Source organism: Bos indicus, chromosome 2 (genome assembly GCF_029378745.1).
Source record: "Bos indicus isolate NIAB-ARS_2022 breed Sahiwal x Tharparkar chromosome 2, NIAB-ARS_B.indTharparkar_mat_pri_1.0, whole genome shotgun sequence".
NCBI lineage: Eukaryota > Metazoa > Chordata > Mammalia > Artiodactyla > Bovidae > Bos > Bos indicus.
Window position 1 is genome coordinate 31,312,966 of NC_091761.1, and position 12,152 is coordinate 31,325,117.

The window sequence follows — 12,152 nt, forward strand, 5'->3', positions numbered from 1 at the left end:
CCAGGTGCCATTTGGATTTGAAATCCCGGACAAAGGTAGTGGAAGATTCAGTCAGGAACACACTGTTGGGAGTTTTCCTGTATCAGATCATGTGGAAAGTAGAGAGTAGGCAACTCCCCCAACCTTCGTATGACTAGGGAAACATCTGTTCCACCAGCAATGGAAAGAAAGTTCATAGGAAATATGGAAAATTATCCGAGGTAACTTTTACCTACTTCCTCATTTTGCATAGGCTAAAGGCTAGTAGGTTCACTGAAAGTCATGTCACGTTCCAACCTCAATGTAAATGGATGACTGCAACCTAAATATAACTTGATTTAAGTACTACCTTATATCATGTATGGTCTGGACTGTCCAAAGCTTGCCTTTGCTATCAAAGTACAAGTTCTTTAGAGACAAGCATGGAGCTTAATTGCCTTCTCCATCCCCCACAGTACATATAGCAGAGTGCTAAGAACACAGTGCTCAAATTACTGCATGGGCCACTGTCCATTGGGAGCACAGTGAAGGATTTCTGTCTACAAATGTTCCTGGACACAGAAGGCATTCTTTAGTAGGCATGATCAGTCCTGTCTGACTCTTTGTGACCTACAGGCTATAGCCCACCAGGCTCCTCTGTCCATGGGATTTCCCAGTGAAGAATACTTGACTGGGTTGCCATTTCCTACTCCAGGGGATCTTCCCAATCCAGGGACTGAGCCCACATCTCCTTCATCTCCTGCATTGGCAGGTGGATTCTTTACCACTGAGCCACCTGGGAAGCCTATTCTCTAGTTGTGGCATCAAGCAATTAAGTCTTACAAAAAATTGTTGGGGCTGACAGTAATAGTAATCCTTTAATTATACTGAGGAGATGACCAGCACAATTCCCAACTCTGTTATTTCTTGTTTTGTGAAGTCTCATTTGAGGTCGCATGTTTGTTTGAATACTGTAGGATTGTGATATGAGAGAACATATGTTTATCAACTGCCTTACTACTCACTATTTTGATAGCCTAACAGTTTTTGTTCCCTTTAAGTTAACCAAGCATACCCATATTGCTTATTTTTCAGGAATAATATATTTATGTATATTTGACCATTACTTTCTGTTAATTCCAAATCTCCCTGACACTTTACATAACAAAATTATAAGCACATAATGGTGGGCTACAGTCCATGGGGTTGCAAAGAGTCAGAAATGACTGAGCAACTGAGCACAATCACATTAAATATTCCCAGTTGTGCCTAAGTTGAAATTTTTTTGTAGTTAAGACAAAATTCTGGTGTTGTAATAAAATAATGATATTTCATGAAAATCTGTTATGAAGTCAAGATCTGAGCTGAGTTTGAGGACTATTTTAAAAATTTAAAACATGATTCTAGATCCTTAGATTAAAAAAAAAAAAAGAAAAACCTGGCTATATAGACATTTAAGAAGAGTGCCCAATTGTCATGATCTAAGAACTCAATTACACTAGTTTTAAGAAATCTGAGATGTTCATTCACTTCCAGACCATCTGAGTGTGTATTTTTTTAATGAGTGAAAGTCTTTTTGTAAGTGCAATGTCACAGTCAGGTCTTTGTTCAACTCTGTTTTGTGTGGGTATTTGTTATGTTTTTAACATCAGATCAAGCAGCAGGTCACACAGCCCTTTAGAAGCAACTAAAGCATGTGATGTTTCCCCTCCAAACAACAGTGTGAGCTGACACGTAGGGAGCATTTACTCTGAGTCAAGTGTTTTGCATATATTATCATCCTTAATCTATATAAATTTCACATATGAAGATATAGAGACACAGAGCGATTGGCGCCATTAACAGGTCACAATGGGTTTTTTTAATTGAAGTATAGTTGATCTCTATGGGCTTCTCAGGTGGCCTTAGGGGTAAAGAGCCCACCTGCCAGTGCAGGAGACAGAAGAGGCATGAGTCCGATTCCTGGGTCGGGAAGATCCCCTGGAGGAGGGCATGGAAACCCACTCCAGTATTCTTGTGTGGAGAATCCCATGGACAGAGGAACCTGGAGGGTTACAGTCCATGGAGTCTCAAAGAGTTGGACATGACTGAAGTGACTTAGCACCCACTCATGCAGAGTTGATTTATAACAATATATTACTTTCAGGTGTACAACTTAGTGATTCAATATTTTTATAGATTATACTCCATTTAAAGTTATTACTAATATGAAGCAATGGCTATATTTGCCTATGCTATATAATACATCCTTGTAGCCCCTCTATCTTATACATAGTAGTTCGTATCTCTTAATCTCCTTCCCTTATCCTATCCCTCCTACCTTACTCCCTCTCCACTGTAGCCACTAGTTTGTTCTCTATATCCGTGAGTTTGTTTCTTTTTTGTTATATTCACTCATTTGTTTTATTTTTTAGATTCTACTTATAAGTGATGATACAGTATTTGTCTGTCTGACTTACTTCACTAATCATGATGTTCTCTTGGCCCATCCACATTGCTGGAGATGGCAGAGTTTCATTCTGTTTTGACTGAGTAGTATTGAGTGCATATGTGTGTGTGTGTACATATACCACATCTTCTTTATTCATCCATCTGTCAATAGACACTTAAATAGCTCACACTAGTTTTAAGTGGTAGAGAGTGAACACAAGCTTTCAAACCCTGTTGCCCATGTTTTTAATCATTATGCTAGTCAGAAATTTCCTAAGTATAAGGCTTTAAATCATGCAAAATAAATGTATTCATGTCTCCTTCCATTTTTTAAGTTAAAAATCTATGCATTGAGTTTACCGGTGAGGTTAAGAGTAATTCAGAATATACATAGAGAGACTTTAAAAAAGGGTTAAATACAAAAAAATGAAATTAAAAGTTTTTCATCTAAGCTGATACTGTTTAGCTAATAGCCTTTACCTTAGTTAATAAGGTAGTACCTTAGAAATTCTTTTCCTATTGTGACTTCTGAATCATCATTAAGTAGAGTAAAGATCTTCACAGGTGATGATATAATAGAATCAGACCTTCAATTTGCAAAGTTAAGGAAATGATATTATTCAGTTTAACTAAAATAATATAGAATAAAATTATTCAGACTTATATTAGTTATTTAATAAAAAAGCAAAACCCCATTTAGAACTTAGCTTCCTTTTATTTTATTGTTTTCATGGCAGTAGAACAAAATGACTTATTTTCCAAGGCAAATGCACCCTCAATTTTAAAGGATTCATTTTAGAAACAAAATAAGTTCCATTCTTGTTAATAACAATCCAACATCTTGGCACTAGTGTTGCTGTTAGAGAAAGGAGGCATCTGCAGTAATTGGGTCCTTTGGGTTTCCACTTGCAGCAGAACAAAGAGAAAAGATGAAGCAGCTGGTGCCTGTGGCCAGGCTAACCAGCCCAACAAGCACGGTGTGCGGCATACAGCGGAGGGAAGAAAGCAAACCTGTTACCCAGCAAGAGCACACAGAGTAGGCGAGCCGTAGTGCAAGCCGCCAAAGACCTCTGAGCTAGAGTTTCTCTTTAAGGTATAGGAACACATTTCACGAGTCCAGATTGATTACAAAATAGAAATTTTAAGGATGTTTAAGCACTCTTTTCTTTAGTTTTCAGCCTCCTTGCATCAGATGAGAGGTTTCTGTTCAGGTAGGACAATTCAAATACTTTTCCCATCTGTACTGCCAGTAAAAATATTCAACACCTTCTGTTATTTCCCGCCTGCAAACTGCAAAATGCCCTGGTATCAGTAGTGTTTTTTATCAAAGGATAGTGCTTTCTCCTTTTATAAATAGGCTATATACTTTCTTGTCTCTTGATAAACAGTTATGGCATTTATGTGCTGTCAGGAAATTTTGAAAATTATTACTAAGCCAGTGGTGTATCCTCTGACAAGGCTATATTAGATAGATGAAATTAGTTGGACTAATTTATAGGGAATGGACTTCCCAGGTGGCTCAGTGGTAAAGAATCCTTCTGCCAATACAGGAGACACAGAAGATGTAGGTTTAATCCTTGGGTAGGGAAGATCCCCTGGAGGAGGGAAATGGCTACCCAGTCCAGTATTCTTGCCTAGAAAATCCCATGGACAGAGGAGCCTGGCGGTCTACAGTCCATGGGGTCACGAGGAGTCAGACACGACTGAGCAACTGAGCACACACATACACACAACTTGTAGGGAATAGAGCAGATGTTTTTATCATTTTACTGATAATCTTGGGTCCTAGCAACAATCTCTACCAAGACGGAGCTTTCAAATATTAGGGAAGGAACTGCTATCTAGACAAGATACTCAACTGGACTTCTTCCAGTACAAACATCAGCTATAAACTTTTCCCACTAATTGCTACTTTCTCAACCTTTAAGAATTATGACATAAACAGAACACCCATTGCTTTGCGCTGCCCAGCAAGTTAGGTTTGGAAGAGTCCCAAAATGCTGACTGATGACAGCTTCTGAGCAGCAGCTGGTTGCAGTTTCCATCCGGATAGCACTTTCACACTCCACAGTTCCTGATGAAGTTGCTTCATGTGTTCCTATGAACGGCCTTTTATCACTCTTTAACACAGACACACACACATGCACGTACTCACACATGCATGCACTCACAAACATGTTTAGTCACTAAGTTGTGTCCAACTCTTTTGTGACTCCATGAACTATAGCCTGCCAGGTGCCTCTCTGTCCATGGGATTCTCCAGGCAAGAATACTGGAGTGGGTAGCCATTCCCTTCTTCAAGGGATCTATCCAAGCCAGGGATTGAACCTGGGTCTCTTGCACTTGCAGGCGGACTCTCTACTACTGAGCCACTAGGGGACTCCTCCTGTGTTTGTATTTTTTATTTTCAAAAATTATTTCATTGAAATCAAAGGATAATTATTATAAGCATAGATTAAGTATTTTTTATAATTCAAAAAACATCAGTTTCAAATGTCATAATGGAGCCTAAGAAATACATAATTCATTTAACTCTGCTGCTGCTGCTGTTGCTAAGTCACTTTAGTCGTGTCCGACTCTGTAGCCATATGAAAATTAATCCTTTATATGCCGTGTACTTTTGTAGGTATTCATCTGTATTCAGGTACTATGAATAGCAAAGTTATATTGTTCATATATTTCAAATTAGAAGATGACACTTCTTAGTATTTTCCCATGCTTATGTCTGTGACTATAGAAATATTTTCCATGAAGTATGGTTCCTCCTATTTTTCCCCAAATTTTTAGCTGCTGCCTGGCCAGTCTGACTTCATGTGCTCCTCTTAATTGATATTTCTCCTGACTTGCTGTTTTTTGTTAAAAACTTGTATTTTTGAAATCATATGATGTTGTATATTTTTGGTAGGAGAGTAGTACTTAGTATAAAGCAAAGTAAATTCAGTAAATGGTGATACTGAAAAAATCTTTCTTTTAAAAATATTTTAAGGTATAATCTGTTCTTTTACATCACCCAATTTCAAAATCAGTTTTCTATGATTTTCCCCTGGGGTTACTTTACCAAAATAATGTGAAAAAGTTTTCAAACTGTAGGTGATAGGTGTATAGGTTTTGTTATATGATTCTTTCTACTTTTCTGTATATTTTACAAATTTCCATAATAACTTTTCAAGTTTGGAAAATATATATTTTGTGGAATGCTTCTTTTTCATTCTTAACCTTACCATATTTACTGAGTGCCTATTTAAAAAAAACAGCTTGTGTTTTATGACTTAAGAAAGTACCATTTATCATATGATTATATTTAATATATTTTAATCATATGCTTCTTTTATTTGATATATAAATAATGTTTAATATAATAAAAAATATATTATCTAAAATACATTTAATTTTAACATTATTTCATTTGCAGAATTCCTTACAGATTTAGCCTCCTCAAATGGAAAGTCTCTTTCCTTTGAAGTCAGTAACTTGTGGTCTATTTATATTAGATAGCAATACTCCCTGTAATTTTCAATCTGACATTCCCCCTCAGGTTGGACTTATCCATAAACTAATGTGGGGGAGGGAGGATGAGTCATAGCTATTTAGTTCTGCTGTCAATTTTCTAGGGTAATTAATGTGAGTAGTTTTACTTGAAAGAGGATTTAGAAATGCTATTTCATGCTAAGTACCCTGAGGGGTACAGTTTTCCTTTCTCATATAGATAGGCACCTACTTTCTTACAAGGTCAAGAAAAGAGAAGAGATAAGACGCATGCCCTATGTATACCTCCGAATATTCCTGTTTTGTACACAGTTGACAAACAGACCTCTCAGTTTTAAAAGGCAAAGTAGGTACACAGCAATTTGAGATGAAGAGTATAAGGAAATATGATGTGACTGAAAATAAGCGAACTTTGAAGAGTTTGCCAGGAATCAGCCATACCATCTGCTTTATTTTTTATATTATTTTTTGATTATTATTTCTTTAGCTTGATATACTATTATATTATTTTACTTTTCTCATCTGTAAATATACTGTCAGAAAAGGAAAGTCTTTCTTGGAATTATTTTTCTTTCCTCTGTTTGATTTAACTGAAGCTGTCATACTTGTCACATGCATGATGATAGATAGATTTTTTAGGTGTTTTTTTTCCAAACTGTCCCAGAAAGGCTCCACTCAGTAACATTATCTTATTTCTTGTTTTCAATATGCAGGGCGTGCTCTGTGCAGCTCCCTTAATTTTTATCATTCCATCGGCATGTTATCTGAAGCTGTCTGAAGAACCCAGGACACACTCAGATAAGATTATGTCCTGCGTCATGCTTCCCATTGGTGCTGTGGTGATGGCTGTTGGGTTCGTCATGGCAGTCACCAGCCCTCAAGACTGCAGCCACGGGCAGGAAATGTTCTATTGCTCCCCGGACAATTTCTCCCTCACAAACATTTCAATTTCTCATTTTCAACTGACAACACAACTTTCAATTTTAAACGTCAGTATCTTTCAGTGATTTGCCTCCTTTAAAAAAAAAATTCATTTTTATAGACTTCTAAATTGCATAATAACATTCACACATGTTTTAATCTCCATATTATAAAATTATTACTTTGGCATTTATCAAGATTTGGTTTCTTTACTCTTTAGTCCAATGTAAAAGATAAAACGGAAAAGAAAGTTGAATGTATTCTATCTTAAACCAGGGAAAATATAAATGTTTTAATGACTGTACTGCACAAATCTTAAAGGCAGAAGGAAAAGTAAGGTCTTTGACATTTGCTGCCATCCTCTCAAAGAACTTTTCTCTTTTTAAACCAATATATTGTGCTCTAAAATGAGTAGATGATTGTGGGTTTAAATTTTCTGTGTGTCCTTTAAGAAAAACATAGAGGGCTTTTTGTTTTTTTGAAGTTTAAGGAAAACTCAAGACGATTAAAGAGGCTAGATATCCCAAGACCAAGTGAAGCTCTCCATTGTCATTTCAGTCGCGTGCCTTGTTGAGAGGGAAGTGACTCCCTGGAGTAATGAGTAAAGTCCTGCCCATGTTAGGAAGCATAACTCATAGACTGGGCGTACAGAGCAAGGTCTGTGAGGAATCAAAATTACCTCGAAAGTTTTGATCCTGTGAGAATATAATGGTAGTGCCATTAAATAAAGTGTAAAATGGGGGAAAACCACAAGTTCTTCTAAGGCACAAGCTCAAGGGATCAGTTCTGCATCAGCTTTGGAGTTGTTGAATGTGAAGAGCAGGTGGAAGCTGAATTTTCAGACTAGAACCTCAAGAGAAGAATCAGGGCTACACAAGAGGTATTCTCATTACTCTGGGGGTCCTTGGAGAGACTCTTGGATGCTCTTGTTGACTAGATTCTCCAGAAGGAGACAGAAAGATGGAGTGTGCCATGTCAGGTATTTATTCTCTTTCATGGTGGCTCAGACAGTAAAGAATTTGCCTGAGATGCAGGAGACTCGGATTCTATCCCTGAGTAGAAAGATTCCCTGGAGAAGGAAATGCCAACCCACTTCAGTATTCCTGCCTGGAGAATTCCATGGACAGAGGAGTCTGGTGGGCTACAGTCCATAGGGGTCCCAAAGAGTCAGACATGAGTGAGTGACTAACACACATAACTAATGGAAGAGAGGGGGAAAGCAAGATCAGGTGGGCTAAAAGGACCTGTAGTGCAGGCTGGCAGAACCTCAGCCAGGTCTGCAAGGAATATGGAGCATATATGGCCCTTCAGAGTTGTCTCAATTCAAATGAAATAGCCAAGTCTGAACACCCCTGCCTCCAATAGTCCTTGCACGTGGGCAGCTCTTTGCAGCTGAGCAGACCCTAAAGGAACTGAGAGCTGGAGGCGGTTGGCTGATGGCTGGGTCACCAATGCTTCCTTGTGGGTGGGTGGGGGGCGGTGGGGATCCTGTGTTCATCACAACTGGCCTCAGTTTTTAATAAGAATTTTTTTATATCTCAATGAATATTTCATGTTTTAATACCCATGACAATCTTTTAAAAAAACAAGAAAATTTGGGCCCATTTGGATGGCTAGCTTAAGTCATGTATCACCCATGATTTCATTTCTCACCTTTTCATTTGTGTTTCAGTCAAGTTATCAAGTTGACCGTCTATAGTATTATATTAATTGCTGTCGAATAGTGAGAAAATATGACAGAGTTAATACATACCTGATGTGTTTGAACAAATCACAGCCAAAAAAAAAAAACCATAAGAAGTATATAATGAATATTTCACAGCAGTTTGAATACAGAAGTGGTGAAAGCTGAGTTGTCATGTGACTTATAATAAGAAAGGCCTATTGAAAGCAAAAAAAAAACTGCCCCTTAGCCAGCAGGGCCATGCTCAGGCTTTGAGTGGTAGCATTCACTTCAACAAAACATCATCCATGCCACTAAATTAATACAAATTCTTTTGGCTATATAGCTTTTCTGCATTTCATTTATACAGTTGGTTTTTGTAGTTGGTTAAGAATCATAAAGGTAGGTGATTTATATCCATTTTTATATTGATATGTGTTTTGGTGAAATACTAATCAAAATGCTTTCATTCCTAACTGAGAGAATGTGAGAAAATTTTGCAGCAGTTCATCCCTACATTACTCAGGACTGAGAAACACTGACCTACATAGTTATTAGATAAAGTCATAGGAGACGAGGTTTCCAAGGGTGTACAAAGACAAGTACGTCAAGGATAACGTAATTTAGTGCTTAACCTTCTATTATCTTGTACTTTTGCTATTGCTTCAGATACATTAACCTTGGCTCAAGTTCGTGAAAAGTTCCAGATAGGAACTGAGTCCTGCATTAATGCCTAACAAATATTTGTTCTGGTTTTGTGTTTTCTAAATCAACTGTAGAAAAAGACTACCCTGGACCCAGTTATTAGCTACAAAGTTTACCAGCATCTTTCAAATTATGGTCGAATAAGTGTTAGAAACACATCTATTTCACAAGAATACTTACTAATATTTTGCCAACGTTCAGAACTTTGAGAACCACCCCTTCTATGTTCTGCCTTAAATTCATGAGGTTTCCACTGAAACTTATTCCAAGCTACATTTTACCCCTAACAAAACAACTTGAATATTTAACCCAGTTTTGCACCGTGGCTTATTTGACCTTACAAAGTTCTTCTTAATTTAAAAAAGGAGGAGAGGGAATAGTATCATTACACGCTAAGGCAAACACAGAGCACTACATTTCCTTTAAAGGATATAGATTGGATGGCATCTGTAAAACTTACTAATTGGGTCCTTGTACCTGTCACTTATAATAGGATCTCTAATCTCAACGCTAACTTCCAATATCAAAACAGGGAGATTGCTTTGCCTCTGACCGGCTACAGTGGTATCAAGCAATAATTGTTGTCTCTTGTCTTTCCTAAAAGGACTCTGAAATCCAGGTTATCCAACCAGGAAAATCTCAACTAGTCCTCCTCTGGAGTCATACTGTGCAGCACACATCACCTTAATGAAAGATTAATTTATTGGAAAGGACCAGGCTTCCTTCTGGTTTATCTGCGGTGATCTTCTCAGGGAAGCAGTGCTCGTCTGTTTTTTAGTAGAGCTGGCCAGTGACAGGGCCAGGTGTTGGCAGTTATTCTCAAGCATGGATCAGCAGGTGACCATGAGATGAGGGACCCATAAATGCTTAAGTGACATTGATGGAGGTAATAATTAGCTGCACCAATCAAATAAGCCTAAAGGAGATCAGTCCTGGGTGTTCATTAGAAGGACTGATGTTGAAGCTGAAACTCCAATACTTTGACCACCTGATGTGAAGAGCTGACTCATTTGAAAAGACCCTGATGCTGGGAAAGATTGAGGGCAGGAGGAGAAGGGGACGACAGAGGATGAGATGGTTGGATGGTATCACCGACTCAATGGACATGGGTTTGGGTAGACTCTGGGAGTTGGTGATGGACAGGGAGGCCTGGTGTGCTGTGGTTCATGGGGTCACAAAGAGTCAGACACGACTGAGTGACTGAACTGAACTGAATCACATAAGCTCCTTGAAGAATTTGTAATTATTCTAAAAAGTGTAGAAAGGATTTGCCCAGATAACAGAGTAGACATGCAGAGTGAATGAGAGGTACCATGAGCAGGAGAACATAAGACTGGGAGAGAAAGAAAACAGTACCGTCAAACTCTAGAGCCGTGGTTCACAAACGTCAACACGGGTCAGAATCATTGAAAAGAAAGTGAAAGTGTTAGTTGCTCAGTCACGTCTGATTCTTTGCAACCTTATGGACTGTAGTCCACCTGGCTCCTCTGTCCATGGAATTCTCCAGGCAGGAATACTGGAGTGGGTAAGCCATTCCTTTCCCTAGGGGCTCTTCCCATTCCAGGGATGCAACCCAGGTCTCCTGCATTGCAGGCAGATTCTTTACAATCTTAGCCACTAGGGGAGGCCCAGAATCATGGGAGGGCTTGTTAAAATACAGGTTGCTGGGCCCCACCAACAGAGTTTCTGGTTCTGGGATGAGGCCCGAGAATTTGCATTTGTTCAAAGTTCCCAGGTGATCTGACTGCTGTTGATTCAACAACCATATTTGAATAAGGATGATGATTGGACAAAAGATGGGGCCATTGTTTCAGAGGCTGAGCAGAAAACAAGCAGCGTGTAGAAATGCCAGGCTGGAGTTCAGAAGGAACGGAGAGTGGAGACAGGAGAGAGAGCTCTTGGCAGAGTAACTGTACTTTTCCTTTGTCTCTTTGAAAACTCATTTGAAGAAACTCAAGGAGGGGAGAGGAGAAACCCAGACAGGAAGATTAGTGAAGAGTAATGACAAGGGAGAGGAGGACAGCGAACAAAGAAGGAAACAGATTACGGTCTAAAGACAACACAGCTGCTGTGTTAAGCAGAAAGCCTGGTTTGGAACCTACAGGCATTCAGGGAAAATTGTGTGAGCTCCATAGTTCTTATTATGAGAAGGAAGAAAATATACGGTTTCCTCAAAAATACACCAAGTTTTCCTAGGACTAAACCAAATGTCTTACTTGGAAAAAAAATCTCATTTGGAACATGAGTAAAACTGGGTTGTACTCATAATAACATCATGCAGATAAAGAATGCATGCAACTATCTTTAAAGGATCATTCCACTAAAGTCTGCTCATTGAAAATGAAGATTATCAATAAATTTAATTTTGGAATTTTTTACTATATTGTTCCTTTATAGTGCTATGCTAAATGTTTCGTTTTTTTAAAAAGGCACATAGAGATTTAGCCTGTCCTTCATTCCTAACACCTACCTGATATGGTTCTTACCAACTCACACCCAGACTAATACCACAGCCTCTTACCTGAGCATTCTGCTTCCAGGCTCCCCTCCCTTCAAGATTATTTGTGCATCACTCCAAATCATTTCACTTTATAAATGAATGCTTTAATAACACCAAATACTTGTTCAAAAGCTTTCCATGATAAACTCTTCTGCTTACAGGATAAGGTACAAACTCTGAAGCTTGTATTCAAAGCTTTTATAATATGGCCTCAACCTGTCATTCTGGCCTCATCTTCCATGACAGCAGGAAGGAACCTTTTTTTCTGGACTAACTAAAGCATTGCTTTATATCAAAATTGCTTTCTGCTGCTATTGCCATTGCTCTTGAATTCTTGCCATTTTCTCATCTGAAATATCCAAGCCCTCCTTTCCCATCCTCAGCACATTCTATTAGTCCTCCAGTCTTCTCCGCATGCCATCCCTGACAACTCTGCTGCAAGGTAATTCTACCTCCTTTGGAATTCTTTGTCTTGCAGTTGTATGAAGT

The 12,152-nt window shown here is 38.5% G+C and overlaps 1 protein-coding gene across 4 annotated transcripts in view; it reads left to right on the top strand.

Annotated features, from left to right (window-relative positions):
• Nucleotides 1–11,544, top strand: part of SLC38A11 (solute carrier family 38 member 11) — a 60,108-nt gene extending 48,564 nt beyond the window's left edge. For 3 of the 4 annotated variants that reach the window (XM_070804013.1, XM_070804025.1, XM_070804021.1), the window contains 2 exons: nt 6,588–6,863; nt 9,768–11,544. In XM_070804013.1, coding sequence (XP_070660114.1) covers nt 6,588–6,863; nt 9,768–9,851 — 360 coding nt within the window. In that variant the 3' untranslated portion in view covers nt 9,852–11,544. Of the gene's footprint in view, nt 1–6,587; nt 7,329–9,767 lie in introns of those variants that run through there. The other variant, XM_019971732.2, reaches the window with a different exon arrangement.
• The last annotated feature ends 608 nt before the right edge of the window (nt 11,545–12,152 follow it).